The sequence below is a fragment of the Triticum urartu genome, chromosome 2 (genome assembly GCF_003073215.2).
Source record: "Triticum urartu cultivar G1812 chromosome 2, Tu2.1, whole genome shotgun sequence".
Taxonomy (NCBI): Eukaryota; Viridiplantae; Streptophyta; class Magnoliopsida; order Poales; family Poaceae; genus Triticum; species Triticum urartu.
The window spans coordinates 280,146,585-280,172,542 of record NC_053023.1 but is presented as its reverse complement, the minus strand read 5'-3'; the positions used below and the strand labels follow the sequence as shown (position 1 = coordinate 280,172,542).

Sequence of the window (25,958 nt, the reverse complement as noted above, 5' to 3'; positions counted from 1 at the left end):
CAGGTTCAACCGTACAAAGCACGCCTCGAATAGTGCTACTTTGCCTACAGTTAACCAAGGGTGAGGTCGCCAAGCCCCAGGACAAGGCCCAGGTGCCACCCTGCGCATCCACAACCTTCTGAAAGCGGCCTCATCTTGCAATGTGGTCAATAAACAGGATATTCGCTTTAGAGCCATGGAAAAGCAGGAACATAATCTTATGTCCTATTCTCCAAGATGGACGGGCCTTCATTATTTGAGACCACCCATGAGTAAGTATCGTTTCACCTCCAAGGGGAATGGAGTAGGTCAACATAAACATCATGTTGTGACCAATCGCAACCCTGACCCGACCATGGTCACGCATATGTATAGGAACAATAGAACTGGGCAGTTTCTGTTTCAAGAAGATCACAGCTGTAAAACTGTGTATAAGCAATAGTTTATGAACAACATTTATAACAGAAAACAGCTCGTACCATAAGTTTCTTGACACTGTTGGACCAGTTCAACGAGTGCAGCAGTGGCACACATATCCCACGTGGCTTTCCACCATTGAAATGCCCCACAAGGACCTCAATACGATCAATAAAGTGTTGGAACTTGTGGATGTCGTCCCAGTCAACTTTAGTGCCATCAGTAACAGCTGAGTTGTTATAGAATAACAAACGAGCAGCCTGCTTAACTCTGAAAAATCCTACACGTGACACCAATTATAAGAAAAAGTAGTTAGAAGTGGCATCTTCGTGAGAGATTCGTTGCTACTTCTAAAGTTAAATTGTGATTAGTTAGACAGAATAGGTGGATTAAGAAGTTTTCGAGGCAACAAGCAAGAACCATGTATAAAACTAACTTGGATGAACAATTAGAACGACGTCAGGGTGGAAGATCGCAGTGAAGATGAGACCAGGTTCTGCTATTTCCGTCAACATTGTGCGCCAACTTTCAGTCTATAACACTTGAGAAAGTTTATCCAAGTTCGGCCATAAAAAAAGCAGCGATCTTCTTAATCATGAACCCAAATCGGAACTTATATCCATGGCTTGTCTTCACTATGACCATTAAACTAGTGTAGTCAGTTATGCCAAGGCCGAGCATCTTGAGTACATGTGTTCTAGTAGAGCAAATAATGCACTACAGGAAAAATAATATGAGAACACAATGTATTCCCTATCCAAATCTAGAAATAACATCCTCCTTCACGTTAGTGTTGACCATCGTACTGGTAGTACCTTTTAACCAAATATAGCAATCCAAATTTCCAAATTAGTCGACAGCATGTTCAAAAAAAACCCACCCTCCCGGATAGAAAACAGGATTCTAGGAACATACTATGCGTGTTTTAAAATCCCGTGTTAGGATGAGAAGGAACAAGTGTGGCGTCTCGCCGAGGGGGCAGAAACCTATAGGGTCCTCGCACTTTGGGCACTGCAAATGAAACACACTAGATTCAGTAGGAATAAAAATGTATCAACGGCGGCGGCTGCCATCCTAGGATTACCCGCGACCAAGGGACTTGGATTTATCGGGGATGGATGAAGAATTCGTACTTGGTTCTCCATGAGAAAACCCTATGCAATCGCCGAGAGGGGGTTTTCTCTGAACAAGCAGACGAGGGAGAAGGGGATTCAGGCCCAGTGAAATATTGTTGCTTCATCCGTCCAGCTTACTGCTAGAGCTGGAAAGGGGGGGTTCGTGATTTGATGGCTCATTGGGTGTTACTGCGGTGCTGCGACCAGGGTGTGTCTACCATGCAGTTGTGCACTCTAATTTGTGCATATGGCACGTGGACCCCGTTGCTGGATGCCCCATATTTTTGACAGAGAGATACTCCCTCTATAAAGAAATATACAAATCTTTTATATCACAACTTTATACATAAGAAAAATCAAGGGGAATATATATAACATATATAATTATAAAAAACAGAGTTGTTTTTAACACAGTATAGACGAGCTGGTGATGATGGTGTGCCTGCCATCCTGCAATATAGGCCATCCGATTTATATCTGATGGATAGGAAGGAAACTATGGCAATTTTGCAAAAAGGTACCCACACACCTCTCCACATTTGCAAATAAGTCCTTCCCTCATTCATCCTTTTCTCTCACAAGATAAAATACTCATACAATGCATCTTGATGTTACGTGCAACGCACGGGCATTATGGGGGTTCAGTTGAGAATATAATACTCAGACAGGCTCATGGTTCTAGACTTTGGGCCGTAGGCCCAACCTGCATGTTTGCGGGCCCATGTGTTCTACCTCGGTGCTTTTCATATTGCAAGAGATCGGTACGACGCTGGTTTTAGATGTTGTCGCAAGGTGAATACACAAAATTGAATAAAGCACGACAGTTGTTGAATGAAATCAAACAACAGTTCCTAACCAGCAATGAGAGTTGCAATTCTATCAACGATATACCATGTGATAAATAATACTGTCGTATTACTTATACACACAGGACACTTGTTTCACCATGCCAGATTATTACATCAAAATCTCTCGTAGGATGGATCAGTTCGACAGTTGTGTGCTACTACTGAAGAATTTCAAAGTTGATTCGGACCAGCTCTCCTTGCCGAGAAAGTTCGATTTTGAGATCATCCCCTACCGCAAGATATGATTTAGATTTGAACCTTGACCATCCTTTAGCATCAATCATCATGCGACCATCCTTTGTACTTACGGTATATTGAGCAGGTTCATTCACACCATGGCTGTGCATGGTAAGAGAAACTTGGCCACTGTCGCCCGGATTTTTGAACGACTCCCTCATTGCTCTAGGAATTCTCTGTTTGCAAACAAGAAGACATACTCAAACAGTTAAATCAACACAATGAATCATGCGAAACAACATGGAAAGCAAAACGAACGAAACACTTGGGAGGCCAATGCTTACAAAGAAGGTGGACATGTCGGTTTTTGTAAGGACTTTAGTATATGAAGTGCGAACTGCAGCCTAGTCTGTTGCCGGTGCAAGTTCTCGTTCGGTTGTCACTGCACGGGCCGGAGAAGATGCAAGTGCAAGTGTTGGTCTAGGTGCCGAAGCCGCTGCCGGAGATGGTGCTCCTTGTAGAGCTGGTGCCGGTGTCGAAGCAGGTGCTGGTGTCGATGCCCGATCCTCTGGTAGATGAGCCTGATCCGCTGACACGGTTGGTGCCCAATCCTCAGCTGGATCAGACTGAGCTGCTACCGCTGTCAGTGCTAGAGAAACTGCCAGTGCTCAATCCATTGTTGAAGGTGGTACCGATGTGCGAGACAGCGGCGATCGTGTCTGGTCTGCTATGATGAACTTTGTAACTTGACTAGGCTTCGTGACCGTGATCCAGTTTTTTTATTCATTTCTTTTAAACGCGAGAAGGACTAATTGTGGCGTTTTTTGTTAAACCAAACTGTAGTTCATCATAGGGATTCAGCTTGTACTCAGACAATAGACTGATCCAATTTTTTCCAGTAATATAAGTGATGGACAATGCCTTTGTTACTGACACGACATAAGAAGTGAAACCTGCAAAAATAGCAATCATAGAGCAAACCAAACGGTTTATTCTGTGATGAATGTCACATGGCAAAACCTGCATCATAAAATTGCAGGAAAAGAAAGAAAACATGATATTAAATCAATAAGATTTAGACAGTAAATCAATAAGATTTACTTGATGTGACACGAGTGAATCCTTACCAGGAAATCACTATGTTGAAGTACTGAACAGAAGCTTGATCGTCCAAATATGGGTGGCATGCAGGGGACCCACCTAATCCCACAAGCAGGGCGGTCCAAAGGTCGTGACAAATCGTATGGACCGAACATCCATGGGACTGGAAATCCTGGTGGGTGCGATAAACCCTGCAATGCATACAGATATTGGAGTAACCATAATTGATAAACCGTCCTCACAAAAAAAGATGATCTGGATACTCCAAAATATACAGACTGAATTGAGTGGACAGACATTGACATAGACCGTTCTCAGGACTGACCACACAACAAAAGCGGCAGTACTAATAAACAATACAGGGTTCACAAACACAAATCAAGTACTGAACAATAGTACTTAGTACAGACAAGCAAAGTTGCACTAATTAAACTCTGCAGACTATTTCTTGCCACCGACCTACGGGATGAACCCCGCATAACTGACTAGGCCATGGACTTCGTGAGAGATGTCTACATGCACCGTCACCATCTTGTCAACCTTGGAGAACCTAACAGAGTGGTCTTTCCACTCATAAACATGATCATGAAGACATGCCGCATTAGATTTGTTGGGAAGCTTTACAAGAACCACACCCTTCATAATCGAAGGCACAACCAGGAAATTGTTGTGGTCAAGTACAACCTCGAGAACACGCCTGACAACAATGCTACAGGAAAACACTAGTTCAAGACACGTGGTGACAAGGACACATCAGCTGGATAGTTTAGCAGTAGAACTCATCCTTAGGTCTTCCAGTTCACACGACATGACTTTGAGAACTTCATCTCCACCGCGGACCTGGTTCTAATTCAAACAGAAACCATATTTTATTACTACCTCCGTTCAGAAATATAAGATGATTTTTGATATTGTACTCCATATATGACAACATATATGCACAAAAATGAGTGAATAAAGACACTAGAACATGTCTTCAAAGGCATGAGAGCAGAGGGATTACTTGTAATATCTGATACGTCTCCAACGGATCTATAATTTTTGATTGCTCCATGCTATATTATCTACTGTTTTGGGCAATATTGGGCTTTATTTTCCACTTTTATATTATTTTTGGGACTAACCTATTAACTGGAGGCCCAGCCCAGTTTTGTTGTTTTATGCCTATTTTAGTGTTTTGAAGAAAAGGAATATCAGACGGAATCGAAACGGAACAAAATCAACTGGAGAAGTTATTTTTGGAAGGAAACACACCTTATGGACTTGGACCCCACGTCAAGGAAGGAACGAGGTGCTCACGAGGGTGGGGGGCGCCCCCGCCCCCCTAGGGCACGCCCCCTGTCTCGTGGGGACCTCGTGGCTCCCCGGACGTGCTTCTTCTGCCTATATAACTCCATATACCCTAGAACTTCCAGAACGCAAGATAGATCGGGAGTTCCGCCGCCAGAAGCCTCCGTAGCCACCAAAAGTCAATCGTGACCCTGTTCCGGCACCCTGCAGGAGGGGGAACCCTCACCGGTGGCCATCTTCATCATCCCGGTGCTCTCCATGACGAGGAGGGAGTAGTTCTCCCTCGGGACTGAGGGTATGTACCAGAAGCTATGTGTTTGATCTCTCTCTCTCTCTTTCTCTCGTGTTCTTGAGATGATACGATCTTGATGTATCGCGAGCTTTGCTATTATAGCTGGATCCTATGTTTCTCCTCCCCCTCTTCTCTCTCGTAATGAATTGAGTTTTCCCTTCGGAGTTATCTTATCGTATTGAGTCTTTAAAGATTTGAGAACACTTGATGTATGTCTTGCCGTGGATATCTGTGGTGACAATGGGATACCACGTGCCACTTGATGTATGTTAAGGTGATCAACTTGCGGTTTTCGTGACATTGGGAACCTATGCATATGGGTTGGCACACGTTTTCATCGTGATTCTCCGGTAGAAACTTTGGGGCACTCTTTGAGGTTCTATGTGTTGGTTGAATAGATGAATTGAGATTTTGTGATGCATATCGTATAATCATGCCCACGGATACTTGAGGTGACATTGGGGTATCTAGGTGACATTAGGGTTTTGGCTGATTTGTGTCTTAAGGTGTTATTCTAGTACGAACTCTTGGGCTGTTTGTGACACTTATAGGAATAGCCCAACTGATTGATTGGAAAGAATAACTTTGAGGTGGTTTCGTACCCTACCATAATCTCTTTGTTCGTTCTCCACTATTAGTGACTTTGGAGTGACTCTTTGTTTCATGTTGAGGGATAGTTATGTGATCCAATTATGTTAGTTTTGTTGAGGGAACTTACACTAGCGAAAGTATGAACCCTAGGCCTTGCTTCAACGCATTGCAATACCGTTTACGCTTACTTTTAACATTAGTTACCTTGCTGTTTTTATATTTTCAGATTACAAATACCTTTATCTACCATCCATATACCACTTGTATCACCATCTCTTCGCTGAACTAGTGCACGTATACAATTTACCATTGTATTGGGTGTGTTGGGGACACAAGAGACTCTTTGTTATTTGGTTGCAGGGTTGCTTGAGAGAGACCATCTTCATCCTACGCCTCCTACGGATTGATAAACCTTAGGTCATCCACTTGAGGGAAAATTGCTACTGTCCTACAAACCTATGCACTTGGAGGCCCAACAACATCTACAAGAAGAAGGTTGTGTAGTAGACATCAATATCCATAACACAAGTTACCGAGGCAAATATACCCTCTTCAAATGTAGCATTGATGTTCATAAAGTACTCCCTCCATCCCAAAATTCTTATCTTAGATTTGTCTAGATACAGATGTATCAAGTCACATTTTAGTATTAGATACATCCATATCTAGACAAATCTAAGACAAGAAATTTGGGACAGAGGGAGTAGTTGAAAGTAATCTATAAGAAATTAGTGTCAACCTCTCGGATGTTTCGGTCAAAAGAGCAATTTAGAACCATCATTTGGCACACAAAAATCACATGCAAGAACACCCAGGAAGTTGTACTACTAGTACTACTGCTGCGTGTTAGATGAAAAAACATGATCAAGATCAAGAAAAAGATCGTCAAGAAGAGATATTACCTGGACTTGCTTAATGAGGGATCACGGAGAGGGGGCTTGGACAGGGCTATGGCTTTGAGCTTGTCTGTGGTAGTCTCGGCGGGGTGCTTGCGCTTCTTCGTACCATGAGCATCGACGGTTTTGGCCAGAGCCATAGACATCACTTCGACTAGTGCTCCCACGTCCATCAAGAAACTGTCAAATAGAAATAAAAGAAAATAAACCATAATCATAAAACCCAAAAGAAGAAAAGAGAGGGAGTTATAGGACCGGTCTCGGGGTTGCAAGACCGGGCCTTGGCCAGAATCAACACCATTGATGCGCTCACATTTCCTTCTTTGGGAGAGAAGAACAATGGCAGAAGCAGGTCGGGGTTTTCTTGAAGAAATGAGGAACAAGATGAGAGAGAAGCGAGTTGGGTGGAGAGGAAGCCGAGAGAGAAGAGTGAAATGATGGTTGCTTCGTCCGTCCAACTTACTGCTGGAAAGGAGGGGGTTTTGTGATTTGACGTCTCATTGGGCATTACTGCGGCGCTTCGATCGGGGTAGTCTACCGGCACTCTACTACGGAGTAATTTAGTCCATGGCTGGTGGACCCCAATGCTGGCTGTCCCACACGTCGGTGAAAGTGAGTAATTTAGTGCATGGCTGGAGGAGGATCCACATGGTAGAGCGTGTCCACTGTTTTTCTAAAGAAGAAAAATGATTACAGCAAGCGTTTCCACTCTTACGATGGAGGAGTGCGAAACACGGCAGCCACTTGAACATACAGAGTGCTCCTACTACTAGGCATGTGTAGTGGTTCATACGTTAGTAGTACATAATCTTGTTGCTAGTGTTGTAAGATATGACGACAACAAATGATGTTGTGCGCATGTCAACTATCTGAACAGTAATGTAGTAACATAGTACCGCTTTTTCGACTGTCCGGTCGAGAATGAACGGTGAGATCAATGTTAACAGAACTAGGTCTACAGCGCACCGAGAGTATGCTACAGTACTCCACGAAACATGAACCATATGAAGCACGAATAGTGCTAGCCAGGGTGTATGATGGGTGCATGGGATGGGAGCAAAAGTTCCCTTCTCGACCCACTTTTGGGTGTTTAGCAGAGTGCATGAAGGGTGCATGAGTCCGCACTATTAGGTTAACACAAATACACGAAGAGGAAACAACTATATTGAGATGAGAATGCAACCAAACACACCGACACGCTTTGTGCTACAATGACTGATCTGCACCGTCTGAGTTTGATCCAACAGTCATGTTGCGCTGAGACATGGACATGCCCATGCAGAGGGCACCTAAACACCACCGAAGTCTCTCTGTTGGTGATGCAGGGGGCGAAATGGCTGAAAGGCAATGCAATCTATGGGAAGGCGGAGGGAGCCAGCCAAGGAGCGGGAAATCTTTTGGGTTTCACCGTGGTAAAACACCAGTCGACGACTTATCACATCAGGGAGCAGTGGGTTTTACAGGCGGAGTCATCGTGACTAATTGCTGCCGCGCCTGCTCCCGTCAATCAAAAAATTAAAAATCCTGTCGCGCCTGCTCCCGTCAATCAAAATTTAAAAATCATGCCGCACTCAAACACCAGAGCAACGCCGTGGTGGATATTTAAATTTACCTGCCGGCAAGTAGATAAAAAAGGGGTGAAAAAACAAATGTGGCGGCGGCCTAGCTAATCGGTCGAACTAGACCAACTAGCTAGCCATCGTGCTTCACTAATGTACTCAGCGGGAAAAGTGGTCTTTCGTGATTTGACGACTCATTTACTTGCTTCGGCGAAAATGCGCGGTAGGGTGTCCCACGTCAGGAGGAATATATGCGTGCACCACCCGGGAGGACCCCTAAACCGCGCAGTAGGATGTGCCATGTCTTGGCACGGAGGAAAAATGTGCGTGTAAAAATGTACTGTATCAGACGTAGTACCTATGGTTCGACCTCGGGACCCAGCCAGTTGGTCGAAAACACCCCACTAGCCACACATCTTCATCATGCTAACATGGCACGGAGGATAGGTGTGGTTAGCTCCATCTCGACTAGCCGCAAGGTCTCTTGTTCTAGGCGATTCTTCTATTTTCCAAGCTTTTTTTAGTTTTAATAACACCACGGCAAGCTAGCGCCACTCTTCGTGTGTGCCCGTGCAAAGGTTAGACGATGGAGAGAAGAGAGAGATCGCAGACCTGGGACCCACCAGTAAGTGAGTCAACGGTCATGCACGTGTTGACGAGGCACTCCCTCTACTCTACTCAACATAATATTGTATAAAATCAAGTTATAGGACAAAGCCAACAACCGTTATTGTTCCAGGCTATCGACTTACGCTTTGTAGTATAGGTTGCCAGTTCGAATCTCGTCTTTCAGATTTGTCAGTTTTAGGTCCAAATTTGATTAATGACAAGTGGGACCCCCGTGTATCGTTCCGATATTTCAGTGTAGGATGCTTTTGTTGAACAAACACTTTGCGCGGTTAGACAAGTAATGGCACAAGTTACACGTATTTTGCAAGTTTACGGAAAAAAATGACAGCGGCTTAGAATAGCACATCCACCCCGCAGCTTAGATGCTATGGTGATACGAGTTTTTACACCGTTGGAAGTGAGATCCAATGGCTTGGGAGTAGTCTTGGTAATTATGCGCAATTTCCAAACTCTCCAAAGGTTTTTTTGCAAATAAAACATTCAGGCCTCATGTGTGCCGCTGCATCTTGGATCCAACGGCTCCCCATTGCTCATATTAGGTGCTCCCCGTAGCTTAATTACCCGCTATGGTGATATGAGCATCTAGGTTGTATGATCAGTGATCAGATGGAACATGCGTAGTACTTGTACTTTCTGCGCAATTCCCAAACTCTCTCAGCCGTATATTGCAAAAACATTCAAACCTCCTACTGTGGGCCGTTAGATCTCTGTGAACTCGTATCACCATAGAATCTACGGTGCGGGAGCAACTCATATTCTCCCGTGCGAGAAAACATAAGGTGCTCTCGCAGCTTGGATGATACGGTGATACGAGCTTCGAGGTCGTTTGATCTGAGATCCAACGGCATCTGAGCAGTCTTTGTGCTTGTAAGCAGTGGTTGAACTCTTTGGGGGATTTTCTGCAAAAAACCATTCAAACCACCGAGGAGGTGTTGGGGCTCCGAAGAGGTTGTATCACCAAAGCATCTAAGGTGTGGTAGCACATGATATTCTTACCTAAAGGAGAATATGATGTCCTCCTTCATCTTAGATGCTACGGTGATACGAGCTTCAAGGTTGTTGGATATGGGATCCAAGGGCATCTGAGTATTTTTTGTACAAATTGTGTGCAATTCTCAAACTCATCAAGGTTTCCTGTAAAAATATTAAGACATCATGTGAGCTGCTATATCACAGATCTACAAGCTCCATGCAACTCGTATCGGCATATAGCATCTAAGGTATGGGGCACATGATATTCTCCCGGGGAGGAGGGGTGGGGGTGCACAACCAATCGATGGTTGGGAGGGTGGGGATAAATATAATCTAAACAACCCTAAACAGAGCTTCACAATTTTATCTAAGGTCGAGGGGGTGACCCCCGACAATCATAGCTCCGCCTAATTAAACACAACATTTGCATGTACTGTAGTACTAGACTTAATATTCATGTTTCAGTTTCATGTTTGTTTTAAATATTGAATTGAGGACCATGCATATCTTACATTTTACTCCCTTCGTTCCTAAATATTAGTCTTTTTAGAGATTTCAGGTGGACTGGCACATACAGATGTATATAGACATATTTTAGAGTGTAGATTCACTCATTTTGCTTAGTATGTAGTCGCTTGTTGAAATCTCTAAAAGACTAATATTTAGGAATAGAAGGAGTATTTTTGAATTCATGTCATACATGCATGGTTTGGAAAAATAGATGCAGTATACTTATTGGATTGTTGTTGTGTTCGTGTGTGGGTGTCTGTGTGTGTATGTGTGTGTGTGTGTGTGTGGTCATATGCTTGATACATACAAAGTTTCTCACCTCCATATTGTTCATCTTTTAAATTTGAATTTGCATTGAAAGACTTAACAGGGATACCATGAAATGTGAAATCCATGTTGAGATCACTATATCACAAACTCACTCTAATTCAAGAACTCGTCATAAATCAATTACCACGTTGAGATTAGTATTTGCAAGGAAAATACGGGCATTGTAATACACATAGATTCATTTGGCAATTTAAAAGGTTCCTTTCATATTATCGAATGGTAGGACCCAATGGCGTACCAGCCAGACCTTGGCTCGTGTTGATCCTAAAAAAACAAAAAAAACCAGGCTCATGTCCTTCTGGTGGCGTGCGTGGTACGCACATTAGGCAACCCCAACCAGTCGAGCCTCCGCGTTTCGATTCGAAATATCTAGCGGCTAGAATTCCAGCCCTAGGAAATTCCCCTCATGTCCCCGGTCCATAATGAGTACCGATGAACAACGGAGAGATGCTTTAGTAACTAGATACCATTACCTACCGTGCCGAGCACGGTTCAATTCCCTCGGTCGCCGCTCGCCAAGGTCACCCGTCGACTGCATTGCCTAGTACTACTACTACTACACCAGGATGAGCACAGAATTGAGCCCCTTTGTTCATGCCTAGTACTTGAGTTAATATATCAGACAATGCACTGGTACGGAGGGATTATCCTTTTGCTCTGCATATATAACTTGTCTGAAGTCTAACTAAGAAAAATGTTTGATCAAATCCTTTCTTAAGAAATACAAGAGGACAGATGTATAGCTTGAAAATTTATTGCATGACGCAGGTTATGATATTGTTTCGAATCCTGGATCTTAAATTTCAGAAAATCCAAAAGTGACCATAAATTATTGAAACTGAGCATGGTCACGTGATATGACACAAATATTACTTCATAATTTTTTCTTCAATTTGAGACAAACTGCTTATGACAAGTTGCACAAATGAAGACCCAAGGTATTTCAGAACAATGGCCTATCACGTTAAGGTGAACGCTTTCACTATTGAAACCGTGGGCGTTTACATGCCGCCACAAGTCCCGCTTCTCATCGGCAGGTGCCATCCGAGCAAGCATGTGAGTCGACGGGAGGCGTCCTTGCAGACCGCTGCGTCGACTGACAGGGAGGCTTGCGAGCAGACCACTGTGCAGGCTCACCGGGAGGCGAGCCCTTTGACCAGGCTCCACCGCCCACCTACATCCCAACTGCTCCTACTTTTAATGTCGCTGGCACCGCAGTTTAAAATCAACCCCACACTACCAGGTGTCACTACAATCTTCTCTCTTCCTCTCCGATTCTCCTGTCATCTACCTCCAGCCAGCCTGACCTAAACGTACACCATGCCGCATCACGATGGTCCACCCTTAGTCTTCCAGTTTCCTGAGGAAGACACCCAGCCGGAGTCTCAAGAACATAAGGCACTTTGGGACAAGCTTGAACTGGCCTTGCCGGAAGACGCCGCGCCTGTCCCCGCTCCCGTTCCGGCTCCCGTCACCCCGACTGTGCCAGTGCCCATACCCGTGGCATTGATGGGCTGGGAGCTGCACATTGTCGCCGAGCTTGATGCCACAGGGTTCCACGAGGTCCCCACTGACTTTCACGCCCCCGTGCACCTACCAGCGCATTTACCTGCGCGTGCACTGACGCGCACGCCCGTGCCGGTGCATGCGCACCTGCCAATGCATGCGCCTGCGCGTGCACTGACGTGCGTGCCCGTGCCGGCGCCCGTGCACACGAATGTCTCCGCCGCGCTGTTGACAGTGCCTGTCCCCGCGCGGGTGCCAGTGCCCCCCTCAGCGGCATGGATGGCCGCCATCGACCGCTTCCTTGCACCAACGCTAGTCGCCACCTCCCGCCAGTTGACTCGCTCCGAAGTCCAGAACATTTTGGCCTTCCTTGAAGCTAGGCCAACGTCCAGAGTACGCCAACAACGATGCAAGGCGCCGCCGTCGCCGTCGGTCAGTAGCCCAACAACACACAGAGCACGGCAGAGGAGCCGCTTCCCACCGCAAGACACCCCCGTCGCCACGGCGTAATCTAAATTTGCCATGAAAAACGTTCGGATTGCCATGCTTAAAATCTGAACGTTTAACATTTCCGTTTAATTTAGATCGATCGTCGTATAATTTGAAGTCGGAGTCAGACTGAGCGAAATATATGGTTTGATTGATTGAATGTTCTGCTAGAGCTGTATCAAATTAAATATAAAATGTCATCAAGCCACATGTATTCCTTGTCATCCAACGACCTAGACTGCTTGAATGTCGAGTGCTCAACACATTTAGCGTGCAGTTAATTTCATGCCAAAAATAGTGCTAATCACATAATAACACGCAAATAATATCCTACTTAATATCTGCATGCACTTAATATATTTCCAAATTAACATGCATTGCACATACACACTGACTAGTGCTGCTAGAACGTGAAACTTGTGCCGTAACATGTGAACGCGTCCAGATATGGTCAAGCACAACATCGCGCCGCGAGTTCTTCGTGTTTGCCCATGCGTCTAAACGCAGAAGGGGAGGAGAGAGAGAGCAGACATGGAACTCACCCGTAAGTGAAGGCGAATAGTACTAAAAATAATATTACATGTTATCAATTAAATAGGCTATGGTAATATAAAAACATTATGTGAACAAAGGGAGGTACAACAAACATTGTTGTTCTACGTATGTTGCCTATTGATGTGCGGCTTGAAGGAACTGGTCGCATGTTCGATCCTCGTCCTTTATTTTTTACTTTGTATATGAGTCCAAATTTGTTTCATGACATGTGGGCCCCTTGGTGTTTATTTTGTAGCACATTAATTTGTGGGTCGAAATTTGTTCCATTCCAAGTGGACTATCGGTGTGTAGTTTTGTAGCTTATTTATAATAATTAAAGAGAACAACAGAGTTTTTTGCAATAATACCATGGTGCGACGTTGAAGGCGAGAAAGGATGTGTGAGAGAGTGATGACCGAGCCAGAGGGAAATCAACTAGGGGAGTTGCGGGGGTTGCAACGGTGTTTCGAGTAGTTGTGGGCCGAATGCTACGAAAATATAATCTAAACCGACCAAAATAAATGCCTACACAAATTAATCCAAGGTTGGAGTTCCCCTCGCAATGTAAATAGCTCCGGCTTTGCGAGGGATGGAGAGGTAGCTTCAATGTGTGGAAGATACGGTGTGAGAAAGCAAGGTCAATCGAGAGACATATAGATAGAGAGACAAAGTGAGTGTGGTCCGACATTCATTGAACAAATAAATATGCTCTTGAGAGACATTGTCCGATTGAGCTTTTGGCAAGGGTGAGGGCTGTAAGATAGAGCTTGAGAGATGATCCAGTCATAGACGTGTAGATGTATTTTGTGCGTGGGAGGAAGCAAGGTCAATCAATCACATAGGGTCGTCGTGCGATCGAAAGAGTGAGACGGGTTGGAGAGAGTGACCTAGATAGACAATGTGCGTGAGAGAGTATACAATGTGAATTAGTCGAATTGGGCTAAAACATGGTGATATATCTTTTTTGTCCGAGAAAGAGCGAGGTCAATTGAGACATACAAAGAGAGAGAGAGAGAGGGAGAGAGATAGGGAGAGAGATAGGGAGAGAGAGAGAGCGTGGCCCTCCATGAGGTTGAAAGAGTGGGACAGCTCCGATGGACTGACCTAGATAGAAAATCTATGTGAGAGAGTATAGAGTGTGTCGATCGAGGCCCGAACAGGGAGATATATCATTTGTGTGTGAAAGAAAACGAGGTTAAACGAGACTTAGATAAAGAGAGCGAGATTGAGCGAGTGTGGCCCGCCGTGCAGAAGAAAGAGTGAGACAGTCTCGAGGGAGTGACCTAGATAGACAACGTGCGTGCGTGCGCACGAGAAGTTGGGGGCTAGATAGGAATGCATGTATTTAGCGTGAGAGGGTGAGAGGGAGAGGGGGAGAGAGAGAGAGAGAGAGTGAGCTCGGCATGGGGTGCAATGGCGGGTGTGTGAGGTAAATACATTTTGTAACATAGTGGGAAAAGGGGGTTGTGTAGTTGAGAGAGTTAGAGATCGAAACATGGAGAGAAAGAATGGATGTGTGTTGGAAACCGATAGCTTCCTAATAATGTGAAGGATGCTAGTCTTCTCATCCTATTGTAGATTGCTTAGATCTTGATATGCCAAAAGTAATCGCATGAAATATACTGTAAAAGCTAGTGTGATGTGTGTGGCTACAACTAGTCTAACTAGACGTCCTCATATAACATATGAAGGACACACCATCTTACCAGATTAACCATTCGACTTACCAATGCAACGTGGAAAGAAAGAAGTATTGGGACTGCGTATCCAAACAATTGATGTCATGGACTCCTTCGTACAACCTTGTAAGAGAAAAAGAAGTTGCAGTGTGCCTGTACAAAGAACTAGTGTAAGTTCAGTTACCTGCTTCTCGGAATTTTAGTTAGCCACTTATTGCAAAATTGTTCAATTACGTTGCTTGGCTTAATTTAGTTTGCTACTGATTACATAATGCCACAGCCTATCTATGTGCATATCTATGTGCTTGATACTTACTGTTAAGAATTACCTGTTTACCTATACTTAAATAGCTACTTGTTTGTTTAACTACTTTGCTGCTGCAACAACAAGTTACAATGATGTTAATAACTACTGCATCGAAAACTCTTTAATTCCTTGTTTGTTTAACTGGTTTGTTGTTATAACCCCCAGTTGAGATGTTTTGCTAACTTCAACTTTTCTGAATCCAATCAGAACTTTAATGGAAAAACAGGTTAGCCCAAGATCAAAGAGCGAGGTCCCCATGGACATTGTATCATCCCACAGAAGTGGCACCGTCCCAATCATGCATTATGAATTGCCAACTGCTGATGCTCTAGAGGTTAAACTAGTGGTAGAAAGAGATTCTGCTTCTGCACTTAGATATGAAGTTGACATGTTGAAGAAGCAAACAACACAATTAGTAGCAGTACTCAAGACAAACATTAAATATTTGGTGGATTTCAAAACGAAGCAAGCTGAGACTGACCACATTTTTAAGGTCCTGAAGGAAAAAAGGAAACTAAATTCCCACTTGGTAAATCATAGGTGACATGTTCTTTCCATTGTTGAATAACCTTTGTGTTGTTTGTTCATGTAATCAATCAAACCATTTGTTTTAGAGATCATGTAATAATTGTTTTTTGTGTTTTGTTTTTTGGTTTGTAATTTTATTTGAGCACAAGTTTGTATTAATTGATAAGACTCGGAGACATTTCGTTTTGATTGCTGTGCCAGACCTACAAATATGCCAACCGGGCTGAATGTGCATTCAGCAATAATAGTAGTATAGATGGACCATAAGTGGCACGCATCGGAAAGGGCCAAGATGCTATAGTAGCTTGGCTAAAAAAAGGATGACGCTGTAGCAAAGAAAAGTACAGCGGCCTGACTTATGTATGTTAGTTGATATTATTGATCCATATACTCTATAAGTGTTTATATGTCTATTAGTTCTGTACATTCTTGGTTGATTGACTCGGTATATGAATATTGATACATCGCTTGTGTACATATCTAAATGGGAGTACACATTATGCTGCGTGTGACATTTGAGTTCGACATGAAGTGTTCCAAATATTCGAAATCACCTTAAACTGGATTCTAGCTTCTGAATTTGAGTATCACATTTGTAAACCATATTCATATATGACAGTGGAACACATCTTTGTCGTCCTTTTGAAGATATATAAAAACACATAGAATGATTTATAAGGATTCGTAGAGGAATACAAAATGGATTTGAATTTAGTTGCCAGGGTAAACGTGGATGCTTATTTTCCCAAAATTCGAAAGAAGCGGCAAAATGTCCACTCCCACTTCAGCTGCCCAAAGCCAAGTGTTTGGGAGATGGAAATTACTGTCTACCGATTACACGGACAATCCATCGGCCCGATTTCCACTGCTCTAAATAGGGGTAGGATAGTAACTTCAATTAGACGTGACACGACCGCCTTTGAGCCCATTCCGACACGGTGGGCGCCAAACATGGGCGTCAAAACACATTTGATTCAAGCTCGTCCGAAAGACCTCTGTTTCTTCCTCCATTTCCCCATTCATACACGGTGGGCGGCAAAACAAACTCGACTCGGCCGAAATTGATGTAGGCAAATATTTTCAATAGGGGCAGGTTTGTAACTTCACTCAGACATGACACAACCACCGTACCTGTCAGCCCCGTTCATACACCGTGGGTGCCAACCATCGGCGCCAACCACCCTCTCCTCACCCGAAATCGCTCTGGGCAAATACTGGCGAGATGCGAGATTACCCTCGTATCCCCAACCGACGAGACGTCCAAATTTTAAACGAGGGCTAAGTTCGTAACTTTCCCATATTTCAGACAGGCGCGTCCCGAAAACATGGTTCCCCATACCTCTCCCTCCATTTTCCCATTCATACACCGTCCGCGCTAGAACACCATCCCCACACCAGCCTCCGTCCGCCACCCCATTCATCGCCGCCATCCTCCACCACATCCATCGCCGCCATCCTTCACCACATCCATCACCACCGTCCTCCACCATGCCGAAGCACCTACCAAGACCGCGTCATCCACTGCTAGAGATGGACGTTTCTCATACACAGCGACGGACCAAGAGCCTTGCATCACGTCCTCTCGCTTCATCGGTGTCGTCGTCCTCTTTGCCGGGGCTGCTCACACAACCTTCTCTTCCACCACAACGGGACTTATCCCCCGATGCACCCATCTACCATCGCATATCTTCTTCAACGACAACGTTTGCAATCACACCCGCGATGCCTACACGGCGCCGCAAGAGGGGTGGTACTTCATATCTCCTCAACTTTTTGATCTCAACTAGAAAATAGATCTTAACTTGGTTAATCTACTTTCTTTTCAGCTCTTAGAATTTAGTTCTTAGTTCGAAGCAAACAATGGCTGCTAAATATCAGTTCTCCGGTTTCCCCCTTTTATGATCACTATACGATCAGAATACGCGCTTCGTGTCATAATAGCACTGCTCGACCCATCAAGCTAAACAAGCTTAGTTGTTCAAATATGAATATGTTATTATTCAAACAGATTCGTTTAATTGGTCAGCTAAATGTTCCTAAATTAGTTTTGAAAATGCATGTTTGCCGCTCGGGTGTGTATCTCTATAGGGTGCCCATGGGCCGGCCCACCTTGGGATTTTGGGTCGTCCCAGGCCCCGATTCCCCTCTGTTCTGTTGCGCGCTTCCGATCTCTACTCGCCCCCAGCCACCTGCCTCGCCGGCGACTTGTCTTCCCCGTACGGCATGACTCCAGGAGGAGACGCCGGACTAACAGGAGGTTAGGAGCCACTCGCCCAAAAACGTCACTGCTGCCCGGGCGCGCCACCGTGCCTATTGTCGGATGTGGGTTTCCGGCAAACCCTTAAGGTTCGAACACTGGGGTGCGCGCGAAGTCTTTTCCTCCTACCGATCTACGCCCTAGCTCGCTAAGATCTCACGGACGAACTCGATGAACTCGCAACACAGAGAGACACAGGATTTATACTGGTTCGGGCCACCGTTGTGGTGTAACACCCTACTCCAGTGTGGTGGTGGTGGATTGCCTCTTGGGCTGATGATGAACAATACAAGGGGAAGAACATCCTCCTGAGGTTGAGGTGTTCTTGTGAGTGGCTAACTTGTGCGGGTGAGAGAGTGATCTAAGATGTCGTCCTCTCATCCTCACCTCTTTTCTATGGTGGTGGCTAGTCCTACTTATAGAGGCCCTGGTCCTCTTCCCAAATATTGAGCGGGAAGGGAGCCAACAACGACGGGCTAATTTGACGTGTGATAGCTAGTACAAGCCATCCTGACAAAAGGTGGTCTGCGCCTGCGAAAGGCTCTGGTGGTGACGCTGTCTTGGGCTCCACGATGACCTCCGTCTTGCCATCCTTCTGGTCTTGGTCTTGTTGCACCAAAATGGCAACCTTTGCCTGATGCCTCGGTACTCCTCACCTGTGCTAGTTTCCTTTGCTTCAAAGAGGAAACAAGGATGCTGCGTGCGCTGGCGCCCGCCTGGCGCCCGCTTGGTGTCGATCGTTATGGCTCACATCATAAGAGCCTCATGAGGTTCGCCTAGCCATGATATCTTCGCTCCTCGTGAGCCTGCCTGGCTAGGCTGCTGCAGAGGACGTCTCATGTCATCCACCTCGTGAGGCTCGGCCCCTCGCGAGGGTCTTGGGTGACTTGTTGGTGAAGATAGGCCGTATGACCTGCTGGCTCAGCCATGCTGTGGGCCGCAGGCAGGCAAGTCTGGGGACCCCCATTCCCAGGACGCCGGCAGTAGCCTCGGAGCCCAAGCTATGCTCAGGCTTGGCTTCGCGGTGAAGCCAAGGGCCAAGCACGGAGCACCGCGGGCCCCCAAAGCCTGCGGCCTTGGTTGACGCGTGTCGGTTGATTGGTCGTGGGCGTCTCCGCTTCCCCATGCTGCCTCGGCGACTACACGACTTGACGAGTCCCTGCAACATGCAAGGGAAACCATCATTACTTGTGGTCGTGGGAGGTGCCGGTTGGCCTTCGTTTGCTATAAATGGGTAGGGGGGCGGAGCCCCCGTCACCCATCTCTTCCTTGCTAGCTGCTTCTTCTTCCTCGCTCCACTCCTAGCTTCTTCTTCCTTGCTTCATTGCTCGATGTGCCACAAATGGCGCAACGAAGGAAGTTCTGTGCCGCCGAGAAGGGAAAGGCCCCTCACAAGGGACCCGGCTCGCCGGCGCCCAAGCACGAACGTAGCCGTCCGCGCAAGCATACCGCGTCCCCTGTCGCGGCCCACTGTTGGAGTGGCGCCACGGCATGCGAAGCGGGTCGTCCCAGCCATGGCGATCCAGCTGACGAGGGGAGGCGTACTTTGGTGGCGCCCCCCCTCGTCCGTGCTTACACACGGTGGAAGTGTCGCCGGAGTTTGTCATTTGGTGGGAGAACCCGGCTGGCAACTAGCTCCAATTTCCATGCTTCTTCGCCAATGAGTTGTCGGCCTCCGGTCCAGGCGGACTCTGGCTACAGGCGGATGGTTGCTGCGGAAGGCTCTCTTGGGTTGTAGTCGCGACTTCCGCCACGGGCAACATAGCCCTGGCCCGCGGTTGGCAGACGTTCGCCCACGTGCGTGGCTTGGGTCGACGGTGCGCCCTCCACTTCAAGTATGACGGTGAATCGACCCTCTACGTGAGGGTGTTTGGGGAAGATGGTCACCGCGCCGGGTGCTGCCCAGAGGCGAACGATGGTGAGGAGGTGCTCGGTCTCGTGGACGGTCGCGATGAGGATGGGGGCGAGCCTGCCCTCGGGAGTGGCTGCGTCTTGTCCCTCTATGGCGGCTCTTCCTCAAGTGACTGCTCCAGCAGCAGTGAGCCACGACCAGACCACTTCGCAAACAACAAAGAATGATCTATTTGATACTATGGATGACTGGTTACGAAGGGACCGTTTCGTTTTTGTAGGATGGTCTGGCCTATTGCTCTTTCCTTGTGCTTATTTCGCTTTAGGGGGTTGGTTTACAGGGACAACTTTTGTAACTTCTTGGTATACCCATGGATTGGCTAGTTCCTATTTGGAAGGTTGTAATTTCTTAACCGCAGCAGTTTCTACCCCTGCCAATAGTTTAGCACACTCTTTGTTGCTACTATGGGGGCCCGAAGCACAAGGAGATTTTACTCGTTGGTGTCAATTAGGCGGTCTATGGACTTTTGTAGCTCTCCACGGGGCTTTTGCACTAATAGGTTTCATGTTACGCCAATTTGAACTTGCTCGGTCTGTTCAATTGCGGCCTTATAATGCAATCTCATTCTCTGGTCCAATTGCTGTTTTTGTTTCTGTATTCCTTATTTATCCACTGGGGCAATCTGGTTGGTTCTTTGCGCCGAGTTTTGGCGTAGCAGCGATATTTCGATTCATCCTTTTCTTCCAAGGATTTCATAATTGGACGTTGAACCCATTTCATATGATGGGAGTTGCCGGAGTATTAGGTGCGGCTCTGCTATGCGCTATTCATGGAGCGACCGTAGAAAACACTCTATTTGAGGACGGTGATGGTGCAAATACCTTCCGTGCTTTTAACCCAACTCAAGCTGAAGAAACTTATTCAATGGTCACTGCTAACCGCTTTTGGTCCCAAATCTTTGGTGTTGCTTTTTCCAATAAACGTTGGTTACATTTCTTTATGCTATTTGTACCCGTCACCGGTTTATGGATGAGTGCTATTGGCGTAGTTGGCTTGGCTCTGAACCTTACTTTATTGACTTCTTGTTTTGTATTTAATTTGTATGTTAATTATTTCGTCTGTATTTGGTGAATAGTTCTAGTTTTATTTATTTTTATTAATTATGTATCCAGCAAGTGTGTCGATGTGGGTTGTCTATTCGGTGTTGGAATGATCTGGTTGAAACTGAAATGTATGTAGAATAACAAATGATGATATGCCTGCTGATAAACTTACTAAAATTTTTATGAATGGACATTTCGAGCTCGCTTCCCTGAGTGAGTGGGTGCGACGCAGCAAAACTTGGTCATTAATAAATCTTTTTTTTTTTATGTATTACATTTTTCCGATATTTTATTTTTTAACATAATGTACGTAAGACGCATTTGCAACTGGTATCATCTGAATTTCTTGATTATTCTGTCTTTGTTTTGCTTTTATATGGATGTTTGTATTGTTTCCTAATTTATTGCGACGAGGCAAAATATTTTCCGAATAATTGTACGTGCATTGCATTATCGGATGAGGCCAATCAACAATAGTAGTACACTATTTGTACTAGCTTCACATGCTTCGCGCGTCGGGCGGGTGTTTTTACTGTAGCCATATGTTAATGTGTTCGCTGTACGTAACCAGCACCTCGAATCCTCGATACTAGTACTATATAGTAGGAGTAAGTAGTAGGAGTAGTAGGGTGGCATGGGCCAGAACAAGCATTCACGTCCAGGAGTACGGCACACGCCACCACCACGACATCCATCTGACACCATATTATTTCTTGGAGTCCGTGCTAGAGCAATCTCTTCAACCTCGTCGTTTCTCTAACTTCAGCCATCGCACGGCGGGCGAGGTGGGGGTTTGCCGATAGTCGGTTTCCTTAACTGTACTTGCTAAGTCTTTCCTAACTTCAGCCATCGCGCGGCGGGAGGTGGGGGTTTGCCGATAGTCGGTTTCCTTAACTGGTCCCACTTGTAAGGCCAACTCCAACGCACGACCCCAAACGCACCTCCATTTTGCACGAGAACTCCAACGATATTTTGACTAGAAAAGCAAGACCAAAGAAAACAAGAACCACAAGAATACATTTTACTTCTCCTGTAAGTTGGATTAGTGCCTTCTCGATGCATTCATTGTTGATCTGCGGAGGCTCGATCTTGCGTGCTTCTTTCTTCTTCGAGTGTAAAGAAGTAGACATTGCTTCCTCGCATCTAGTCTCAGTCTAGCCTCTATTCTAGTAGGAGTATCAACAAGTGCACTAATCTCATCCGAGAGCAGAACCGAAGATTTGGTCGGGTTCTTCCTCCTTTTGCCGACACGTGGGACATCCAGCATCCAGGTCGTGTCATGAAAGAAAATAGAGTGGTAGTTGAAGCCACGAGATGTGCATCTTGGGTTAAACTGTAAATAGAATCTTACTACTCTTGAGTAATTCCAAAAGCGGCCATCGAAGATCTTTATTGGATTTGTTTTTCATCACCAACACGTTGAGGTGAAAGATGTGCAGGTTCAGTGGGTCCTCTTGCGTTTTCACTGACATGTGGGGCCGCATGTGATCAAACAGACAATGGGCTCCGCGCGTCCGCTGGCTGGCTAAGAAGAGAGATAGAGGAGGGCTGAGCACGGACTACAGGAAATTTGTTCTACGTACCTCGATATAGTGGGGTGGCATGGGCCATAACTAGCATTCACGTCTAGCAGTACGGCACACGCCACCCACACGAGTCCCATCCGACACCGATTTTCTTGGAGTCCGTGCTACAACCATCTCTTCTCCCTCCTGTTTTCTCAGCCATCGCGCGTTGGGCAGGGTGGGGGTTTGCCGATGAGTGCTATTGGCGTAGTTGGCTTGGCTCTGAACTTACGTGCCTATGACTTTGTTTCCCAGGAAATCCGTGCAGCGGAAGATCCTGAATTTGAGACTTTCTACACCAAAAATATTCTTTTAAACGAGGGTATTCGTGCGTGGATGGCAGCTCAGGATCAGCCTCATGAAAATCTTATATTCCCTGAGGAGGTTCTACCACGTGGAAACGCTCTTTAATGGAACTTTCGTTTTAGCTGGTCGTGACCAAGAAACCACCGGCTTTGCTTGGTGGGCTGGGAATGCCAGACTTATCAATTTGTCCGGTAAACTGCTTGGAGCTCATGTAGCTCATGCCGGATTAATCGTATTCTGGGCCGGAGCAATGAACCTATTTGAAGTGGCCCATTTCGTACCAGAAAAGCCCATGTATGAACAAGGGTTGATTTTACTTCCACACTTAGCTACTCTAGGTTGGGGAGTAGGGCCAGGGGGGGAAGTTCTAGATACTTTTCCGTACTTTGTATCTGGCGTACTTCACCTAATTTCCTCCGCAGTCTTAGGCTTCGGTGGCATTTATCACGCGCTTCTGGGACCCGAGACTCTTGAGGAATCTTTTCCATTCTTTGGTTATGTCTGGAAAGATAGAAATAAAATGACTACAATTTTGGGTATTCACTTAATTTTGTTAGGTCTAGGTGCTTTTCTTCTAGTACTCAAGGCTCTTTATTTTGGCGGTGTATATGATACCTGGGCCCCTGGGGGGGGAGATGTAAGAAAAATTACCAATTTGACCCTTAGTCCCAGTGTTATATTTGGTTATTTACTAAAATCTCCTTTTGGTGGAGAAGGGTGGATTGTTAGTGTAGATGATTTAGAAGATATAATTGGTGGGCATGGGTGGATTTTAGTGTAGAGTATTTAGAAGATATAATTGGTGTGGCATGTATGGTTGGGTTTTATTTGTGTATTTGGCGGATGAATTTGGCATATTTTAACCAAACCCTTCGCATGGGCTCGCCGTGCATTTGTATGGTCTGGAGAAGCTTACTTGTCTTATAGTTTAGCTGCTTTATCTGTCTTTGGTTTTATCGCTTGTTGTTTTGTATGGTTCAATAATACAGCTTATCCGAGTGAGTTTTATGGACCCACCGGGCCAGAAGCTTCTCAAGCTCAAGCATTTACTTTTCTAGTTAGAGACCAGCGTCTTGGAGCTAATGTGGGATCCGCTCAAGGACCCACAGGTTTAGGTAAATATCTAATGCGTTCCCCAACTGGGGAGGTTATCTTTGGAGGGGAAACTATGCGTTTTTGGGACCTTCGTGCTCCATGGTTAGAACCTCTAAGGGGCCCCAACGGTTTGGACTTGAGTAGGTTGAAAAAAGACATACAACCTTGGCAAGAACGACGCTCAGCAGAATATATGACCCACGCTCCTTTAGGCTCTTTAAATTCCGTGGGTGGCGTAGCTACCGAGATCAATGCAGTTAATTATGTCTCTCCTAGAAGTTGGTTATCAACTTCTCATTTTGTTCTAGGATTCTTCTTTTTTGTGGGCCATTTATGGCATGCAGGAAGAGCCCGAGCTGCTGCAGCCAGGTTTTGAAAAGGGAATCGATCGTGATTTGGAACCTGTTCTTTACATGAACCCTCTTAACTAAGATTTTCTTATTTATACCTGTTCTACTTTTTTTCTTCTGGCTCGGTTATTCCATCTAGCCGAGCCATTCATTCCTTTTTATGAAAGAAAGATAAGGGACAGAAAAAATGAAAGAAACAAACGTATTCAATAAGCAAAAGGAGAGAGAGGGATTCGAACCCTCGATAGTTCCTAGAACTATACCGGTTTTCAAGACCGGAGCTATCAACCACTCAGCCATCTCTCCACAGCCTAATCCTTATTTTACTCCTACAAATAGAACATAGCCATATAAAAAATAAAAAGATTTATTAGCCTCTAGAAAGATATCAGATACAAGTTCCTTTTCGATATATCTCTGTATACTGTATACACGGATACAGGATCCGCTATACCCGCTTGTGAAATAAAGAGTAAATAATCTCTTCTCACCCCCATATCCAAATAAAAAAGCGGTTTAAGTAATAAATTTGAATTAAAGAGAAGAATCAATGGATTCATGATTAAACCCCTCCTACTTCTTGTATTTTTTTACAATTTTGGTTTAAGTGAGGGATCAAATATGTAGTCAACTTTATTTGATGGTAGCTTGGAGGATTAGAAATATGACTATTGCTTTCCAATTAGCTGTTTTTGCATTAATTGCGACTTCCTCAGTCTTAGTAATTAGTGTACCCCTTGTATTTGCTTCTCCTGATGGTTGGTCAAATAATAAAAATGTTGTATTTTCCGGTACATCATTATGGATTGGACTAGTCTTTCTCGTAGCTATTCTGAATTCTCTCATTTCTTAAATGAAATTTGGTTAATATTTATTAACCCCATAAAAAAGAAATAATAAAGGCCATTTCTTCTAAAAAATTAGAATAGTGAGACGTATTAAAACGCAATTTGCGTTCCGAATTGCTAGCTCTTCTCTTTCAGTATTATGAAATTCCATTCCCATTAGAATATTCATTGACAGATAATAAAAAAAGGAAAACTCTAATATAATAGAAAATGAAATGAAACGGTCGACCCAGACATAGAAGGTCGACCCAGGCGGATATACGCTATAAAATATATACCGTAGCGAGCGTAGTTCAATGGTAAAATATCTCCTTGCCAAGGAGAAGATACGGGTTCGATTCCCGCCGCTCGCCCGCCTTAATTTATCAAAGTACTATGATAAAAAGTTTAGTCTAGTTAACTGTTTAACTACTTATATTAAATTAAGTATTAATTAGGTGTTAGTCTAGTGCCGTATCCCTTACTATCTTACCCTTCCTTTGCATCCCACTCAAAAAAAGAGGGCGCTCCAGAGGCAGAAATAGAACTCGCCAACAGAGCTCCAAAAATTGGGTATTAACTGAGACAAACAACGGGCAAACTTTTTTTAAAGGGAAGGGAGAGGTAGACTGTCCCTTTCGTTTCATTTTTATTTTCTGCAGGGTAGGGAGAGGCCTTGCGCCTTCTTTTTTTGAAGGCAAGTGACTTCGCAAACTGCTCAATTTTGCCCTCTAGGGCCCGAAGGGACCGTTTGGGTGGAAGTGTCGCCGGAGTTTGTCATTTGGTGGGAGAACCCGGCTGGCAACTAGCTCCAATTTCCATGCTTCTTCGCCAATGAGTTGTCGGCCTCCGG

At 45.1% G+C, this 25,958-nt stretch overlaps 1 protein-coding gene and 2 non-coding genes across 3 annotated transcripts; 2 read left to right on the top strand and 1 right to left on the bottom strand.

The window, feature by feature from the left end:
- The first annotated feature begins 20,009 nt into the window (after nucleotides 1-20,009).
- Nucleotides 20,010-24,887, top strand: LOC125536249 (photosystem II D2 protein-like). Its single transcript, XM_048699439.1, has 2 exons — nucleotides 20,010-20,903; nucleotides 22,705-24,887. Exons 1-2 carry the CDS (start codon nucleotides 20,010-20,012, stop codon nucleotides 22,936-22,938), a joined length of 1,128 nt encoding a protein of 375 aa, XP_048555396.1. The 3' UTR covers nucleotides 22,939-24,887.
- On the bottom strand, nucleotides 24,497-24,584 carry TRNAS-UGA. The gene has a single exon. It is a non-coding gene; the product is annotated as a tRNA-Ser (tRNA).
- Nucleotides 24,888-25,408: 521 nt separating the features above from the next.
- On the top strand, nucleotides 25,409-25,479 carry TRNAG-GCC. Its single transcript has one exon. It is a non-coding gene; the product is annotated as a tRNA-Gly (tRNA).
- Nucleotides 25,480-25,958: the final 479 nt, after the last annotated feature.

Coding starts and splice junctions, on each gene's coding strand:
- LOC125536249 (XM_048699439.1), top strand. CDS start 20,010: ATGGCGGCTCTTCCTCAAGTGACTGCTCCAGCAGCAGTGAGCCACGAC. Junction 20,904..22,704: donor TATGGATGAGTGCTATTGGC/GTAGTTGGCTTG, acceptor CGCGTTGGGCAG/GGTGGGGGTTTGCCGATGAG.